Source organism: Oncorhynchus gorbuscha, linkage group LG03, assembly GCF_021184085.1.
Source record: "Oncorhynchus gorbuscha isolate QuinsamMale2020 ecotype Even-year linkage group LG03, OgorEven_v1.0, whole genome shotgun sequence".
NCBI classification, from domain to species: Eukaryota; Metazoa; Chordata; class Actinopteri; order Salmoniformes; family Salmonidae; genus Oncorhynchus; species Oncorhynchus gorbuscha.
The window spans coordinates 4,169,676-4,189,411 of NC_060175.1; the positions used below are offsets into that span (position 1 = coordinate 4,169,676).

The following is a 19,736-nucleotide window of genomic DNA, read 5'->3' on the forward strand; positions in this document are numbered from 1 at the left end:
ACATTCCTAAAGATAATAATGTACTTTTTACTCCATACATTTTCCCTGACACCCAAAAGTACTTGTTACATTTTGAATGCTTAGCAGGATAGGAAAATGGTCTAATTCACACACTTCTCAAGAGAACATCCCTGGTCATCCCTACTGCCTCTGATCTGGCGGACTCACTAAACAGAGAACATCCCTGGTCATCCCTACTGCCTCTGATCTGGCGGACTCACTAAACAGAGAACATCCCTGGTCATCCCTACTGCCTTTGATCTGGAGGACTCACTAAACAGAGAACATCCCTGGTCATCCCTACTGCCTCTGATCTGGAAGACTCACTAAACAGAGAACATCCCTGGTCATCCCTACTGCCTCTGATCTGGTAGAATCACTAAACACAAATGCTTTTTTTTTATTTAAGTGTTGGATAGTACCCCTTAGGAATCCATTAATTGAAAAATCAAGAAAATCCTTTGCCTAATTTAAGGAATTTGAAATTATTTATACTTTACTTTTACATTTGATCTGGTAGAATCATTTAAAACAAATGCTTTTTTTTTATTTAAGTGTTGGAGAGTACCCCTTAGGAATCCATTAATTGAAAAATCAAGAAAATCCTTTGCCTAATTTAAGGAAAAAAAAACTTGAGTTTGAAATTATTTATGACAATTTACTTTTTCATTTGAATACAATTAAGTGCATTTTCCCCAAAATGACAATTTAGACTTTTTCTCCCAAGAATGACAAAAAATGACAATTGAGTTCTATTTCCCCCAAGAATGACTTTGCTTTTTCCCCCAAGAATGACAATTGGGTGCTTTTTCCCCCAAGAATGACAATTGGGTGCTTTTTCCCCCAAGAATGACAATTGGGTGCTTTTTCCCCCAAGAATGACAATTGGGTGCTTTTTCCCCCAAGAATGACAATTGGGTGCTTTTTCCCACCACTGGTAATGATCCACCGATACGCATCAGTTCCCGATTTCAAATGTTTAAGATACAAGTGCATTGGTCCGTGGACTCCAAACCAATCAAAATGTAACATGCATTGGTCAGAAAATCACTTAAAATTTTACGAATTGCCAGTTCACTGTTGAACATTGTGTTTTACCAGAATAAAAGTAAACTCGGGGAGACAACTCTCATCTGGCTTACAATTAGATGTTTATATAGATCAGGTTCACCATCAGCAATAGTTTTCGTAGTTTTCTTTTGAACAGTCAGTGTATATGGGCATTTTTACAGGGTAAAGTTGAAATTTCATAACGAGGACAGCAATCATTTTTGTAAGGCACACTGCATGGCCGACGTGAGAGAAGATAAACACATTTTTTATTTATTTAACTAGGCAAGTCAGTTAAGAACAAATTCTTATTTTACAATGACGGACTACCCAGGCCAAAACCGTAACCCGGACGACACTGGACCAATTGTGCGCCGCCCTATGGGACTCCCATTCACGGCCGGTCGTGATACAGCCCGGGATCGAACCAGGGTCTGTAGTGGTGCCTCTAGCATTGAGATGCTGTGTCTTCGACCGCTGCTCTCTTCGGGAGCCCAACAGTCACTCTGTAATAACTTCCAAATGGTCAAAGCCATTTGATTTTGAGATCGAAGTGAAATCCAACGTTGTGCTATTATATTCATTGGCTTTGTCATAGCGCATTTGTTAACAATAAATATTCATTCATTACTGGCTCAAAAATGTAATCTGCTTAAATTACTAGTTTATTAGTGGGGGATGGTGATTTCAGAACCAAAGTGGGGGGACAAACAGGCTCTAATCTGATAGTGGGGGGGTAGATGTCTAGTCTCCATTATGGCTCATATCTGATAGTGGTAGATGTCTAGTCTCCATTATGGCTCATATCTGATAGTGGTAGATGTCTAGTCTCCATTATGGCTCTAATCTGATAGTGGTAGTGGGGTGGTAGATGTCTCTCCATTATGGCTCTAATCTGATAGTGGTAGATGTCTCCCTTATGGTTCTAATCTGATAGTGGTAGTGGGGTGGTAGATGTCTAGTCTCCATTAAGGCTCTAATCTAATAGTGATGGTGGGGTGGTAGATGTCTCCATTATGGCTCTAATCTGATCGTCGTAGTGGGGTGGTAGATGTCTAGTCTCCATTATGGCTCTAATCTGATAGTGGTAGATGTCTCCCTTATGGTTCTAATCTGATAGTGGTAGTGGGGTGGTAGATGTCTAGTCTCCATTATGGCTCTAATCTGATAGTGGTAGTGGGGTGGTAGATGTCTAGTCTCCCTTGTGGCTCTAATCGGATAGTGGTAGATGTCTCCCTTATGGTTCTAATCTGATAGTGGTAGTGGGGTGGTAGATGTCTAGTCTCCATTATGGCTCTAATCGGATAGTGGTAGATGTCTCCCTTATGGTTCTAATCTGATAGTGGTAGTGGGGTGGTAGATGTGTAGTCTCCATTATGGCTCTAATCTGATAGTGGTAGTGGGGTGGTAGATGTGTAGTCTCCATTATGGCTCTAATCTGATAGTGGTAGTGGGGTGGTAGATGTCTAGTCTCCATTATGGCTCTAATCTGATAGTGGTAGATGTCTAGTCTCCTTTATGGTTCTAATCTGATCGTGGGGTGGTAGATGTCTCCCTTATGGTTCTAATCTGATAGTGGTAGTGGGGTGGTAGATGTCTAGTCTCCATTAAGGCTCTAATCTAATAGTGATGGTGGGGTGGTAGATGTCTCCATTATGGCTCTAATCTGATCGTCGTAGTGGGGTGGTAGATGTCTAGTCTCCATTATGGCTCTAATCTGATCGTGGTAGTGGGGTGGTAGATGTCTAGTCTCCATTATGGCTCTAATCTGATAGTGGTAGATGTATTGTCTCCATTAAGGCTCTAATCTGATCGTGGGGTGGTAGATGCCTAGTCTCCATTATGGCTCTAATCTGATAGTGGTAGATGTCTCCCTTATGGTTCTAATCTGATAGTGGTAGTGGGGTGGTAGATGTCTAGTCTCCATTATGGCTCTAATCTGATAGTGGTAGATGTCTAGTCTCCATTATGGCTCTAATCTGGTAGTGGTAGATGTCTAGACACCCTTATATGGCTCTAATCTGATCGGGGTAGTGGGGTGGTAGATGTCTAGTCTCCTTTATGGCTCTAATCTGATAGTGGTAGTGGGGTGGTAGATGTCTAGTCTCCTTTATGGCTCTAATCTGGTAGTGGTAGTGGGGTGGTAGATGTCTAGTCTCCATTATGGCTCTAATCTGATAGTGGTAGATGTCTCCCTTATGGCTCTAATCTGATAGTGGTAGTGGGGTAAATGTCTCCCTTATGGCTCTAATCTGATAGTGGTAGTGGGTGGTAGATGTCTAGTCTCCCTTATGGTTCTAATCTGATAGTGGTAGTGGGGTGGTAGATGTCTAGTCTCCCTTATGGATCTAATCGGATAGTGGTAGATGTCTCCCTTATGGTTCTAATCTGATAGTGGTAGTGGGGTGGTAGATGTGTAGTCTCCTTTATGGCTCTAATCTGATAGTGGTAGTGGGGTGGTAGATGTCTCCATTATGGCTCTAATCTGATAGTGGTAGATGTCTCCCTTATGGTTCTAATCTGATAGTGGTAGTGGGGTGGTAGATGTCTAGTCTCCATTATGGCTCTAATCTGATAGTGGTAGATGTCTAGTCTCCTTTATGGTTCTAATCTGATTGTGGGGTGGTAGATGTCTCCCTTATGGTTCTAATCTGATAGTGGTAGTGGGGTGGTAGATGTCTAGTCTCCATTAAGGCTCTAATCTAATAGTGATGGTGGGGTGGTAGATGTCTCCCATTATGGCTCTAATCTGATCGTGGTAGTGGGGTAAGATGTCTCCCATTATGGCTCTAATCTGATCGTGGTAGTGGGGTGGTAGATGTCTAGTCTCCATTATGGCTCTAATCTGATAGTGGTAGATGTATTGTCTCCATTAAGGCTCAATCTGATCGTATCTAGATGCCTATGGTTCCATTATGGCTCTAATCTGATAGTGGTAGATGTCTCCCTTATGGTTCTAATCTGATAGTGGTAGTGGGGTGGTAGATGTCTAGTCTCCATTATGGCTCTAATCTGATAGTGGTAGATGTCTAGTCTCCATTATGGCTCTAATCTGGTAGTGGTAGATGTCTAGACACCCTTATATGGCTCTAATCTGATCGGGGTAGTGGGGTGGTAGATGTCTAGTCTCCTTTATGGCTCTAATCTGATAGTGGTAGTGGGGTGGTAGATGTCTAGTCTCCTTTATGGCTCTAATCTGGTAGTGGTAGTGGGGTGGTAGATGTCTAGTCTCCATTATGGCTCTAATCTGATAGTGGTAGATGTCTCCCTTATGGCTCTAATCTGATAGTGGTAGTGGGGTAAATGGTACCAGTCCATGGCTCTAATCTGATAGTGGTTCCTGGGGGTACCAGTCCATGTCTAGTCTCCATTATGGCTCCTGATAGTGGTACCAGTCCATGTCTAGATCCATTATGGTTCCTGATAGTGGTAGTGTCCATAGATGTCTAGATCCTTTATTAACTTCCTGTTTCAACTGTCCATGTATCTAGATCCTGTATGGTACCAGTCCATGTATCTAGATACGTATGGTTCCTGTATGGTACCAGTCCATGTATCTAGATACGTATGGTTCCTGTATGGTACCAGTCCATGTGTCTAGATACGTATGGTTCCTGTATGGTACCAGTCCATGTATCTAGATACGTATGGTTCCTGTATGGTACCAGTCCATGTATCTAGATACGTATGGTTCCTGTCCATGTGTCTAGATATGTATGGTTCCTGTATGGTACCAGTCCATGTATCTAGATATGTATGGTTCCTGTATGGTACCAGTCCATGTGTCTAGATACGTATGGTTCCTGTATGGTACCAGTCCATGTATCTAGATACGTATGGTTCCTGTATGGTACCAGTCCATGTGTCTAGATACGTATGGTTCCTGTATGGTACCAGTCCATGTATCTAGATACGTATGGTTCCTGTATGGTACCAGTCCATGTGTCTAGATACGTATGGTTCCTGTATGGTACCAGTCCATGTGTCTAGATACGTATGGTTCCTGTATGGTACCAGTCCATGTATCTAGATACGTATGGTTCCTGTATGGTACCAGTCCATGTATCTAGATACGTATGGTTCCTGTATGGTACCAGTCCATGTGTCTAGATACGTATGGTTCCTGTATGGTACCAGTCCATGTATCTAGATACCTATGGTTCCTGTATGGTACCAGTCCATGTGTCTAGATACGTATGGTTCCTGTATGGTACCAGTCCATGTGTCTAGATACGTATGGTTCCTGTATGGTACCAGTCCATGTGTCTAGATACGTATGGTTCCTGTATGGTACCAGTCCATGTATCTAGATACCTATGGTTCCTGTATGGTACCAGTCCATGTATCTAGATACGTATTGAATCATCTTGAAAGGGAAAGAAGCAGATCCCTAGCACACACACACGATTCATTATCATTTTGTAGCAGAATTGTCATTGATAGAAATATGTTTGTTTGTTTTGTAGAAGTCCAGACAGTCAGCCTATGAGAACGAGGAGGATCTCTCTGTGAAGTACAACAACAACTCTGGTATGTCATCAGCACTATGGTTTAAATAGACCATTAATATACTCCTGCTGAGTGCTCAAACAAATGTATTTACTCTTTTATTTTAAGACTAAAATGTGAACTGTGTTTTTCAATGTGGCTAAAGCATGCTCTAGTGGAGGCTGCAAGGTAATAACATAGTAAAGCTCGGCTCCCAACCCTGTTCCTGGAGAGCTACCCTCCTATTGGTTAACTCCAACCCTGTTCCTGGAGAGCTACCCTCCTATAGGTTAACTCCAACCCTGTTCCTGAAGAGCTACCCTCCTATAGGTTAACTCCAACCCTGTTCCTGGAGAGCTACCCTCCTATTGGTTAACTCCAACCCTGTTCCTGGAGAGCTACCCTCCTATAGGTTAACTCCAACCCTGTTCCTGAAGAGCTACCCTCCTATAGGTTAACTCCAACCCTGTTCCTGGAGAGATACCCTCCTATTGGTTAACTCCAACCCTGTTCCTGGAGAGCTACCCTCCTATTGGTTAACTCCAACCCTGTTCCTGGAGAGCTACCCTCCTGTAGGTTTTAACTCCAACCCTGTTCCTGGAGAGCTACCCTCCTATAGGTTTTAACTCCAACCCTGTTCCTGGAGAGAGACCCTCCTGTAGGTTTTAACTCCAACCCTGTTCCTGGAGAGCTACCCTCCTGTAGGTTTTAACTCCAACCCTGTTCCTGGAGAGAGACCCTCCTGTAGGTTTTCACTCCAACCCTGTTCCTGGAGAGCTACCCTCCTGTAGGTTTTAACTCCAACCCTGTTCCTGGAGAGATACCCTCCTGTAGGTTTTTAATTCCAACCCTAATCTAGAACACCTGATTCTAATAAGTAGTTGGTTGATAAACTGAATCAGGTTAGTTACAACTGGGGTTGGAGTTCAAACCTACAGGAGGGTCTCTCTCCAGGAACAGGGTTGGAGTTAAAACCTACAGGAGGGTAGCTCTCTAGGAACAGGGTTGGAGTTAACCTATAGGAGGGTAGCTCTCCAGGGGCAGGGTTGGAGAGAACGCTGACTTAGATAGTTATATAGTACTATAGTTTAGGATTTTAATACTGGCATTAGAAAATGTCCATACACATGGATGACATAACAGCTTTGTTTACCGTGGCAACACTGACATGGCAACACTGACATGGCAACACTGACATGGCAACACTGACATGGCAACACTGACATGGCAACACTGACATGGCAACACTGACATGGCAACACTGACATGGCAACACTGACATGGCAACACTGAGACATGGCAACACTGTTTACAATGCAATGCTGGCTGACTGACAGACTGACTGACTGACTGATCGGATGTCTATCTTCCTGTCTTTAGGTTCAGGAGCCAGCTCCCCACCGACCTCTCCCTCCTCCCCCACCCCTCCTCACACTACAGGTAGGTACCAAACATATTACCATGAAGATGTTTCTAAAAGTTGCATTAATCACCCTGTTATGTTAAACAGTGTTTTCCACTAGCGCCATCTGGCAGCTAATCACCCTGTTATGTTAAACAGTGTTTTCCACTAGCGCCATCTGGCAGCTAATCACCCTGTTATGTTAAACAGTGTTTTCCACTAGCGCCGTCTGGCAGCTAATCACCCTGTTATGTTAAACAGTGTTTTCCACTAGTGCCATCTGGCAGCTAATCACCCTGTTATGTTAAACAGTGTTTTCCACTAGCGCCATCTGGCAGCTAATCACCCTGTTATGTTAAACAGTGTTTTCCACTAGCGCCATCTGGCAGCTAATCAGCCTGTTATGTTAAACAGTGTTTTCCACTAGCGCCATCTGGCAGCTAATCGACCTGTTATATTAAACAGTGTTTTCCACTAGCGCCATCTGGCGGCTAATCACCCTGTTATGTTAAAAACAGTGTTTTCCACTAGCGCCGTCTGGCGGCTAATCGACCGGTTACGCACTCATTTTCAGTCGGATACGTTTTCCACTTCGTATTAACTAGGCTACTTTTCATTTAAAGGTTTTCTGTTTACTTGTCTGTCGAGCCTTCTCCCACTAGAACGAACGTCTTCTAGCGATTTGATAGGACAAGCTTCTCCCACTAGAACAAACGTCTTCTAGCGATTTGATAGGACAAGCTTCTCCCACTAGAACAAACGTCTTCTAGCGATTTGATAGGACAAGCTTCTCCCACTAGAACAAACGTCTTCTAGCGATTTGATAGGACAAGCTTCTCCCACTAGAACAAACGTCTTCTAGCGATTTGATAGGACAAGCTTCTCCCACTAGAACAAACGTCTTCTAGCGATTTGATAGGACAAGCTTCTCCCACTAGAACAAACGTCTTCTAGCGATTTGATAGGACAAGCTTCTCCCACTAGAACAAACGTCTTCTAGCGATTTGATAGGACAAGCTGCTCCCACTAGAACGAACGTCTTCTAGCGATTTGATAGGACAAGCTTCTCCCACTAGAACAAACGTCTTCTAGCGATTTGCTAGGACAAGCTTCTCCCACTAGAACAAACGTCTTCTAGCGGTTGATAGGACAAGCGCCTGTCAGTCACAAAGCCATGACAGGGAAAAGCAGCAGAGAGGAAAAGCCAAAGCGAGAGGTTTCACTCTCGCTATTTACTGGGTTTTAATTGACAACTAAAACAGCAAGTGTTGAGTAGTTTTAAAAAAGGTGTTGTATTTACTGACTAAAGTCAATCTACTATAAATCTGTTTGCCATTCAGAAATCATTCCAATGTGGATCATACAGTGGATCATACAGTGGATCATACAGTGGGTGGATCATACAGTGGGTGGATCATACAGTGGGTGGATCATACAGTGGGTGGATCGTACAGTGGGTGGATCATACAGTGGGTGGATCATACAGTGGGTGGATCATACAGTGGGTGGATCATACAGTGGGTGGATCATACAGTGGGTGGATCATACAGTGGGTGGATCATACAGTGAATCATACAGTGGGTGAATCATACAGTGGGTGAATCATACAGTGGGTGAATCATACAGTGGGTGAATCATACAGTGGGTGAATCATACAGTGAATCATACAGTGGGTGAATCATACAGTGGGTGAATCATACAGTGGGTGAATCATACAGTGAATCATACAGTGAATCATACAGTGAATCATACAGTGAATCATACAGTGAATCGTACAGTGAATCATACAGTGGTGGAATCGTACATACAGTGAATCATACAGTGAATCATACAGTGAATCATACAGTGAATCATACAGTGAATCATACAGTGGGTGAATCATACAGTGAATCATACAGTGCCTTCACAAAGTATTCACACCCCTTTGACATGTTCCTTGTTGTTGTTGTTACCAAGTGGGATTCAAATGGTTGACAAAAATTACAATTAATCCATATACACAAAGTAGAAGAAGAATTACAACTTTTGTATATAAAAATATATATATTTTTTAAATGAAAATAAAACACTATCTTGATTTAGATAAGTATTCAACCTCCGAAGTCAATTCACGTTAGAATCACCTTCGGCAGCCATGACAGCTGTGAGTCGTTCTGGGCAAGTCTCGGAGCTTTGCACAGTTGGATTGTACAAGATTAGCATTTTTTTATTCTTCAAGCTCTGTCAAATTGGTTGTTAATCATTGCTAGACAGCTTCCAATTGGCTTATTCATCCCCCCTGTAACTATTCCCCAGGTTGTTGCTGTAAATGAGGATGTGTTCTCAGTCAACTTACCTGGTAAAATAAGGTTTTGGGGGAAAAAATAGCAATTTTCAGGTTAAGACAATTTCAGTCAAAACTGTAACTAAGCCTCTCAGGAACATTCTATTTTGTTTCGGTAAGCAACTCCAGTGTAGAGTTGGCCTTGTGTTTTAGGTTGTTGTCGTGCTGAAAGGTGAATTCATCTCCCAGTGTCTGGTGGAAAGCAGACACAACCAGCTTGGCCTCTAGGATTTTGACTGTGCTTAGCTCCATTCCCTTTATTTTTATTTTAAAAAACTCCCCAGTTCTTAACGATGACCAGCATACCCATAACATGATGCAGCCATGCTTGAAAATATGAAGTGGTACTCAGTGATGTGTTTTTGGGGGATTTGCCCCAAACATAATGATTTGTATTCAGGACATAAAGGACATTTCTTTGCCAAATATTTTGCTGTTTTACTTTAGTGCCTTATTGCAAACAGGATGTCCTGGAATATTTTTATTCTGTAAAGGCTTCCTTCTATTCCCTCTGTCATTTATGTTATTATTGTGGAGTAACTACAGTGTTGTTGGTCCATCCTCAGTTTTCTTCTGTCACAGCCATTAAACTCTGTAAATGTTTTAAAGTCACCATTGGCCTCATGGTGAAATCCCTGAGCGGTTTCCTTCCTCTCCGGCAACTGAGTTAGGAAGGACGCCTGTATCTTTGTAGTGACTGGAAGTATTGATACACCATCCATCGTGTAATTTATAACTTCTATGGTAGATACCAGACCCTCAGGTTCACACAGACTATAACTCTATGGTAGATACCAGACCCTCAGGTTCAGACAGACTATAACTCTATGGTAGATACCAGACCCTCAGGTTCAGACTATAACTCTATGGTAGATACCAGACCCTCAGGTTCATAGACTATAACTCTATGGTAGATACCAGACCCTCAGGTTCAGACTATAACTCTATGGTAGATACCAGACCCTCAGGTTCAGACTATAACTCTATGGTAGATACCAGACCCTCAGGTTCAGACTATAACTCTATGGTAGATACCAGACCCTCAGGTTCAGACTATAACTCTATGGTAGATACCAGACCCTCAGGTTCAGACTATAACTCTATGGTAGATACCAGACCCTCAGGTTCACACAGACTATAACTCTATGGTAGATACCAGACCCTCAGGTTCAGACTATAACTCTATGGTAGATACCAGACCCTCAGGTTCACACAGACTATAACTCTATGGTAGATACCAGACCCTCAGGATCAGACTATAACTCTATGGTAGATACCAGACCCTCAGGTTCAGACTATAACTCTATGGTAGATACCAGACCCTCAGGTTCACACAGACTATAACTCTATGGTAGATACCAGACCCTCAGGTTCATAGACTATAACTCTATGGTAGATACCAGACCCTCAGGATCAGACTATAACTCTATGGTAGATACCAGACCCTCAGGTTCAGACTATAACTCTATGGTAGATACCAGACCCTCAGGTTCACACAGACTATAACTCTATGGTAGATACCAGACCCTCAGGTTCATAGACTATAACTCTATGGTAGATACCAGACCCTCAGGTTCACACAGACTATAACTCTATGGTAGATACCAGACCCTCAGGTTCAGACTATAACTCTATGGTAGATACCAGACCCTCAGGTTCAGACTATAACTCTATGGTAGATACCAGACCCTCAGGTTCAGACTATAACTCTATGGTAGATACCAGACCCTCAGGTTCAGACTATAACTCTATGGTAGATACCAGACCCTCAGGTTCAGACTATAACTCTATGGTAGATACCAGACCCTCAGGTTCAGACTATAACTCTATGGTAGATACCAGACCCTCAGGATCACACAGACTATAACTCTATGGTAGATACCAGACCCTCAGGTTCACACAGACTATAACTCTATGGTAGATACCAGACCCTCAGGTTCACACAGACTATAACTCTATGGTAGATACCAGACCCTCAGGTTCAGACTATAACTCTATGGTAGATACCAGACCCTCAGGTTCAGACTATAACTCTATGGTAGATACCAGACCCTCAGGTTCAGACTATAACTCTATGGTAGATACCAGACCCTCAGGTTCAGACTATAACTCTATGGTAGATACCAGACCCTCAGGATCAGACTATAACTCTATGGTAGATACCAGACCCTCAGGTTCAGACTATAACTCTATGGTAGATACCAGACCCTCAGGTTCAGACTATAACTCTATGGTAGATACCAGACCCTCAGGATCAGACTATAACTCTATGGTAGATACCAGACCCTCAGGTTCAGACTATAACTCTATGGTAGATACCAGACCCTCAGGTTCAGACTATAACTCTATGGTAGATACCAGACCCTCAGGTTCAGACTATAACTCTATGGTAGATACCAGACCCTCAGGTTCAGACTATAACTCTATGGTAGATACCAGACCCTCAGGTTCATAGACTATAACTCTATGGTAGATACCAGACCCTCAGGTTCAGACTATAACTCTATGGTAGATACCAGACCCTCAGGTTCACACAGACTATAACTCTATGGTAGATACCAGACCCTCAGGTTCAGACTATAACTCTATGGTAGATACCAGACCCTCAGGTTCAGACTATAACTCTATGGTAGATACCAGACCCTCAGGTTCAGACTATAACTCTATGGTAGATACCAGACCCTCAGGTTCAGACTATAACTCTATGGTAGATACCAGACCCTCAGGTTCAGACTATAACTCTATGGTAGATACCAGACCCTCAGGTTCAGACTATAACTCTATGGTAGATACCAGACCCTCAGGTTCAGACTATAACTCTATGGTAGATACCAGACCCTCAGGTTCAGACTATAACTCTATGGTAGATACCAGACCCTCAGGTTCAGACTATAACTCTATGGTAGATACCAGACCCTCAGGTTCAGACTATAACTCTATGGTAGATACCAGACCCTCAGGTTCAGACTATAACTCTATGGTAGATACCAGACCCTCAGGTTCACACAGACTATAACTCTATGGTAGATACCAGACCCTCAGGTTCAGACTATAACTCTATGGTAGATACCAGACCCTCAGGTTCAGACTATAACTCTATGGTAGATACCAGACCCTCAGGTTCAGACAGACTATAACTCTATGGTAGATACCAGACCCTCAGGTTCACACAGACTATAACTCTATGGTAGATACCAGACCCTCAGGTTCAGACAGACTATAACTCTATGGTAGATACCAGACCCTCAGGTTCAGACTATAACTCTATGGTAGATACCAGACCCTCAGGTTCAGACTATAACTCTATGGTAGATACCAGACCCTCAGGTTCACACAGACTATAACTCTGGCAGTTTTGAAATCAATCAGCACCCTCCCCATTGATACTGATTTAAGTAATAGTTCCTCCACAGTGATGTGCATGAGGTCTATGTTGTGTTTGTTACCATGTCTTTGCACTGTTTTCCGTATGGTGGGCCTCCCCCTTGTGGTAAAACAGAGGCATTATAATAGATAGTCCATAGTATTAGCTTAGATTAAGCACTGGTACAGAGGTTTAGATAGAGGCCGGCCATTTTGAGACTTAAAAAATATATATATATGATTTCATGCTGTCTTGAGTTCTATCAAAAAGTATGATCATGTTATTGCCTGTAATTTATAAGGAAGACTGTATTTGTATGCATGCATATTGGTGTGTGTGTGTATATACAACAACCATACTGTATATTAGACTAGTGGTAGATACTAGTGAGACTATTTTAGTTTTCAGCTGGTGAACCTGACCGGTTAATTTGTATTTTCTGATGTTGTCCTCATATCATCATATGATTACTAGATGGACCATCTGAGTAGTTTATTCTGGTCATACTTCAATGTTTTTTTTTTCCCTTTCTTGTTTATACATACTTTTCCATTCATTTTCCACTCAGCTAATCAGTAATCACACCATACTGTAAATAATGAACATTTTAGTTTTGATTTAACAGTAGTGGTGATTGTACTCCTCAAGGTACCGTTGACTAATAACAGTGATTAATCTGCCTCTCTCTTTTCCTCCCTTTTTGCTGTCTGTCTGCCAAGTAGAGCATGCACCATTTTGAACATGTGTGGGGTAAAGTAATTCAATAATGATTCCTATATGTGTTTTTTAAAGCTGTAGTCGACCCTGAATCACAGCAAGTACACTACACTACAGTACCCTGTACCACTGTAGTTAGGCTTGTCTCCATAGTAGACGTATGTAATGATGCTGCTCAGAGCAAACCAGATGAAACCAATACTACATGGAGAAACACACATTGTTTTTGCAGGATCCACATATCTTAATTATAGAAATATTTTAGAGCTTCAGACTATGTCATGTAGAATAGGTTCTAGATGACAATCTTAACAGAGTAAATGACTAAATCCAACGCGATTTATATCAGTTTTATAGTAGTGAGATGTCCGTTTGAAAATGGGGCGGGGTGTCGTCCGTTTGGAACTGGGGCGGGGTGTCGTCCGTTTGGAACTGGGGCGGGGTGTCGTCCGTTTGGAACTGGGGCGGGGTGTCGTCCGTTTGGAACTGGGGCGGGGTGTCGTCCGTTTGGAACTGGGGCGGGGTGTCGTCCGTTTGGAACTGGGGCGGGGTGTCGTCCGTTTGGAACTGGGGCGGGGTGTCGTCCGTTTGGAACTGGGGCGGGGTGTCGTCCGTTTGGAACTGGGGCGGGGTGTCGTCCGTTTGGAACTGGGGCGGGGTGTCGTCCGTTTGGAACTGGGGCGGGGTGTCGTCCGTTTGGAACTGGGGCGGGGTGTCGTCCGTTTGGAACTGGGGGCGGGGAACTGTGTCGTCCGTTTGGAACTGGGGCGGGGTGTCGTCCGTTTGGAACTGGGGCGGGGTGTCGTCCGTTTGGAACTGGGGCGGGGTGTCGTCCGTTTGGAACTGGGGCGGGGTGTCGTCCGTTTGGAACTGGGGCGGGGTGTCGTCCGTTTGGAACTGGGGCGGGGTGTCGTCCGTTTGGAACTGGGGCGGGGTGTCGTCCGTTTGGAACTGGGGCGGGGTGTCGTCCGTTTGGAACTGGGGCGGGGTGTCGTCCGTTTGGAACTGGGGCGGGGTGTCGTCCGTTTGGAACTGGGGCGGGGTGTCGTCCGTTTGGAACTGGGGCGGGGTGTCGTCCGTTTGGAACTGGGGCGGGGTGTCGTCCGTTTGGAACTGGGGCGGGGTGTCGTCCGTTTGGAACTGGGGCGGGGTGTCGTCCGTTTGGAACTGGGGCGGGGTGTCGTCCGTTTGGAACTGGGGCGGGGTGTCGTCCGTTTGGAACTGGGGCGGGGTGTCCGTTTGGAACTGGGGCGGTCCGTTTGGAACTGGGGCGGGGTGTCGTCCGTTTGGAACTGGGGCGGGGTGTCGTCCGTTTGGAACTGGGGCGGGGTGTCGTCCGTTTGAAAATGGGGCGGGGTGTCGTCCGTTTGAAAATGGGGCGGGGTGTCGTCCGTTTGGAAATGGGGCGGGGTGTCGTCCGTTTGAAAATGGGGCGGGGTGTCGTCCGTTTGAAACTGGGGCGGGGTGTCTTTGAAACTGGGGTTTCCGTTTGAAAATGGGGCGGGGTGTCTTCCGTTTGAAACTGGGCGCGGGGTGTCTTCCGTTTGAAACTGGGGCGGGGTGTCTTCCGTTTGAAACTGGGGCGGGGTGTCTTCCGTTTGAAACTGGGGCGGGGTGTCTTCCGTTTGAAACTGGGGCGGGGTGTCTTCCGTTTGAAACTGGGGCGGGGTGTCGTCCGTTTGAAACTGGGGCGGGGTGTCGTCCGTTTGAAACTGGGGCGGGGTGTCGTCCGTTTGAAACTGGGGCGGGGTGTCGTCCGTTTGAAACTGGGGCGGGGTGTCGTCCGTTTGAAACTGGGGCGGGGTGTCGTCCGTTTGAAACTGGGGCGGGGTGTCGTCCGTTTGAAACTGGGGCGGGGTGTCGTCCGTTTGAAAATGGGGCGGGATGTCGTCCGTTTGAGAAGTTGAAACACCTCACCATTTTCAAACACCAACCTTCAGATTTCTGCTCACTAAAACATCAAATATTGGTAGTTACAATTTAATTAAAGATTTATATTTAATCTCCTGCATTGATTTGCCTTTGCTTGCTTGGTAAAAGGGTGTCTGCAACTTTAAAAGGTCACAATCTGCAATGATCAAAACATTAACGTTTATTCCTTTTTTGGGGGGGGATATTTATTTTCACCATTGTCATTGATATTGTCTACCTCCCCAACAAATTGTTTTGCTCAGAAGCCTTTGTAGACTCAAACACTGCTTGAAGCTCAAGTGTAACATTGTAGATTGTGATCCCTGTGGTGGTGGTTTAATTGATGACATTGGAAACACTGTTACAGAAAACATTTATATTGATGTATTCTTATACATCAGACTACCACTCAATGTTTTAACCGTTGATTTCTTGTTGATGCAGGAGTTGCACCACCTCCTCCTCCTCCTCTACCTCCTCCAAGTGATAACCCTGGCCAGTCCCACGCCCCTCCGCATCCTCCTCTCCCTGGGCCAGGTCCTCCTCCTGCCAACGGTATAGGGCGTGGTGCCCTCCTCAGCTCCATCACGTCATTCAGTATAGGCAAACTGAAGAAAGCAGTGACCATCGACCGCAGCATCCAACACTCTGAAGAGGACCGCTCTTCCTTCTCGTCCTGACCCTGTGGCCCCAGTCACCCCTAAAGGTTACCTGTCGTCCTGACCCTGTGGCCCCAGTCACCCCTAAAGGTTACCTGTCGTCCTGACCCTGTGGCCCCAGTCACCCCTAAAGGTTACCTGTCGTCCTGACCCTGTGGCCCCAGTCACCCCTAAAGGTTACCTGTCGTCCTGACCCTGTGGCCCCAGTCACCCCTAAAGGTTACCTGTCGTCCTGACCCTGTGGCCCCAGTCACCCCTAAAGGTTACCTGTCGTCCTGACCCTGTGGCCCCAGTCACCCCTAAAGGTTACCTGTCGTCCTGACCCTGTGGCCCCAGTCACCCCTAAAGATTATCTGTCGTCCTGACCCTGTGGCCCCAGTCACCCCTAAAGGTTACCTGTCGTCCTGCTCAATCATATTTTTGCTCTTTGTTTTTTTTTGCTTCTAAATTTAGTTCCCGTCCGATGAGTTGACCCCCAGCCCCGCCCCTTAAGGTTTGAGGTAGGGGACGGGGCATCAACTCCTTTCCAATATGGCCGCCTCGTTGGTTCTCCCTTTAGCACAAAAAGGACTGGTCAGTGGACTGTACAGGTGGCTTAAAGATGAGGTGGCATCAGCCTGGTGTCTATCTGGAAGACTGCAGTGAATGACTTTATGATTTCAGTGGAACGTCTTTCTTCTTATTTACAGCGAAGTGACTTGAATGAAACGTACAAGCAACTGTGAGGGAAGTGATTCAGAAAGCAAACACATGAACCACAGGTGTTTTAGAGGGACTGGGACTCTGACCTGACATCCAACAGCCGTGTCATCACCGTGAGACGACTATGAAAGAACTGTCTGTGTCATCACAGTGAAACGACTATGAAAGAACTGTCTGTGTCATCACCGTGAGACGACTATGAAAGAACGGTCTGTGTCATCACAGTGAGACGACTATGAAAGAACTGTCTGTGTCATCACAGTGAGACGACTATGAAAGAACTGTCTGTGTCATCACAGTGAGACGACTATGAAAGAACTGTCTGTGTCATCACAGTGAGACGACTATGAAAGAACTGTCTGTCATCATCACAGTGAGACGACTATGAAAGAACTGTCTGTGTCATCACAGTGAGACGACTATGAAAGAACTGTCTGTGTCATCACAGTGAGACGACTGAAAGAACTGTCTGTGTCATCACAGTGAGACGACTATGAAAGAACTGTCTGTCATCATCACAGTGAGACGACTATGAAAGAACTGTCATCACAGTGAGACGACTATGAAAGAACTGTCTGTCATCACAGTGAGACGACTATGAAAGAACTGTCTGTCATCATCACAGTGAGACGACTATGAAAGAATTGTCTGTGTCATCACAGTGAGACGACTATGAAAGAACTGTCTGTGTCATCACAGTGAGACGACTATGAAAGAACTGTCTGTGTCATCACTGTGAGACGACTATGAAAGGACTGTCGGTCTGTTATGTTTATTGTATCTATTTTTTTTTAGCTTTTTGTTTTCTTCGAATGAATGGAAGGAGATGTGATGCTGTTGGACTGTCTGTGTTGCTTATATCTATGTGCCACATTCATCTCTGTGCCTGCGTCAATATATGGCCTTGTGTCCCAAATGGCATCCCATTTCCTATACAGTGCACTACTTTAGTAGTAGTCTGCTATATAGGGGATAGGGTGCCATTTTCAAATGCACAGATAAGATACAAATAAATCTATGGACGCTGCAAGGATTAAAACCTCAGTTTACCCATGGTCGCTTGTTTAGTAAACGAGAACCACCAGAAATCTGTCATCATTCAGTATGCAAAATAATTAACCCAAATGATGACATGCTGTACTTACTGGTATTAATCAGTAACAGTATACAAATTAAGATTCAAATACCTTTTTTAAAAGATTGTTTTGCTTTTTCCTCTCCAAAATAGCAGTGTAAAGATGTTGAAGGATCAACTATTTCTCTGCTGCACTTGACCGAGGGGGAGGGCTTTTCTCTACGATCCAGGGTTGACACACAACTATGAGCGGTTTACTGGGAGAATGTATCTAAAAATCGATTCTGGTGTTTACAAGAAATTAATCCTAATCCCTGAAATGAGTTAACTTGCTAATCTGTTATTGATCATCATAATCTGTACCTCTGCTACATCCCAACCACTGTCAGAGGAACTGAAGGAACAGTACATCCTCAATCTGTCTGAAAAGCAAAGTTACAATCTGCATAACTGTCTGAAATGCTTTGTCTTGTCAACATTACAAGATTAACCTGTTTTGTAGATTGATACATTGGCACATTCAGGACTATTACTAATTGGCTGCATTTGCACAGGTAGCCCAATTCTTATCTTTTGCCAATAATTGGTCTTTTGGCCAATCATATCATTTGCCAATAATTGGGCAACAGATAAGAACTGGGCTGCCCGTGTAAACGCAACCATCGAGTTTCATTATCTCTGCTTATTGTTACCTTCTTTTTACATCACTAACAGAGTGGTGTGTCCTTGTATGTAACAATACCCAGAATACATTTCCCCTCATTATGTAATTTTATCCAATCTCTCACCTCTCTCTCTCTTTTCCAGTTCAGGGGGTCGTCTAAGCGAGGCTTCAGTATGACATTGTGTTTATTTGGCAGCCGTTTCTCCTATAAGAATGCTCCATGCTGCATAGTTTATGTAATTAATAATGCTGTTAGTTTATAATTAAGTCTTTCTATCATCGCTGCCTGCCAACCTTTCTGATTTGCACTGCTGAGTATGGAGTTTTCAAGTAAATACTATACCACCTTTTGGCAGTATGAATTAACAACTCGGTGACAGGAAAACAAAAATATTTTATGATTGAAGATGACTGCACTTTAAGATGAAGTTACTAACATTTTCCAAACCCTTTTTTTGGGTTTGGGTGGTGGGGGTTGTATGAAACCATATATTGTCCGTCTGCTGCATTAAAACATTAAAATTTATAACTGTTTGGGGTTTGTATGTTTCACCCTGCACAGCTGTGTCGGAAAAAGAAAAGAAAAATACAATGTTATCTACATTGTCGTATTATACTTATTTTATTAAAATCATGGACTGAAATGTGTGGTTTGTTGAACTCGTTGCTCTGTGTGGTTTTTATTTTAGTGGATATGAAATGTATCGTACTGTCCGTAAAGTAACTTGACACCCCACCGGTCACGATCCCTAACTGCAAACACATCACAGGACCTACGTCGCCTAGCAACCGTCACATGCACTTTCTAGTGGCTAATGAGATGCTCTACCGTATTGAGGACTACTGTATTAAAGCATTCTGTAAACTACGGTAATAAGGACTACTGTATTAAAGCCTAGTGTAAACTACGATAAGTCCCCGTGATTTGCAGCTGTTCAGGGAGCTAGAAACCATTATACACAGGCAGTTAGAAAAGCCAAGTCTTTTTCAAGCAGAAATTTGCTTCATGCAACACTAACTCAAAAAAGTTCTGGGACACTGTAAAGTCCATGGAGAATAAGAACACCTCCTCCCAGCTGCCCACTGCACTGAAGATAGGGAACACTGTCACCGCTGATAAATCCACCATAATTGAGAATTTCAATAAGCATTTTTCTACGGCTGGCCATGCTTTCCACCTGGCTACTCCTACCCCGGTCAACAGCACTGCACCCCCAACAGCAACTCGCCCAAGCCTTCCCCATTTCTCCTCCCAAATCCGTTCAGCTGATGTTCTGAAAGAGCTGCAAAATCTGGACCCCTACAAATCAGCCGGGCTAGACAATCTGGACCCTTTTTAAAGTTATCTACCGAAATTGTTGCCACCCCTATTACTAGCCTG

The 19,736-nt window shown here is 44.1% G+C and overlaps 1 protein-coding gene across 2 annotated transcripts in view; it reads left to right on the forward strand.

Moving 5' to 3' along the window:
- The window catches only part of pxk (PX domain containing serine/threonine kinase), a 72,274-nt gene extending 53,275 nt beyond the window's left edge, over positions 1–18,999 (forward strand). Inside the window, exons 15-18 of one of the 2 annotated variants that reach the window (XM_046338530.1) lie at positions 5,517–5,580; positions 6,919–6,978; positions 13,350–13,377; positions 15,700–15,838. In XM_046338530.1, the coding sequence (XP_046194486.1) occupies positions 5,517–5,580; positions 6,919–6,978; positions 13,350–13,366 (141 nt within the window). In that variant the 3' untranslated portion in view covers positions 13,367–13,377; positions 15,700–15,838. Of the gene's footprint in view, positions 1–5,516; positions 5,581–6,918; positions 6,979–13,349; positions 13,378–15,699 lie in introns of both variants that reach the window. The other variant, XM_046338523.1, reaches the window with a different exon arrangement.
- The last annotated feature ends 737 nt before the right edge of the window (positions 19,000–19,736 follow it).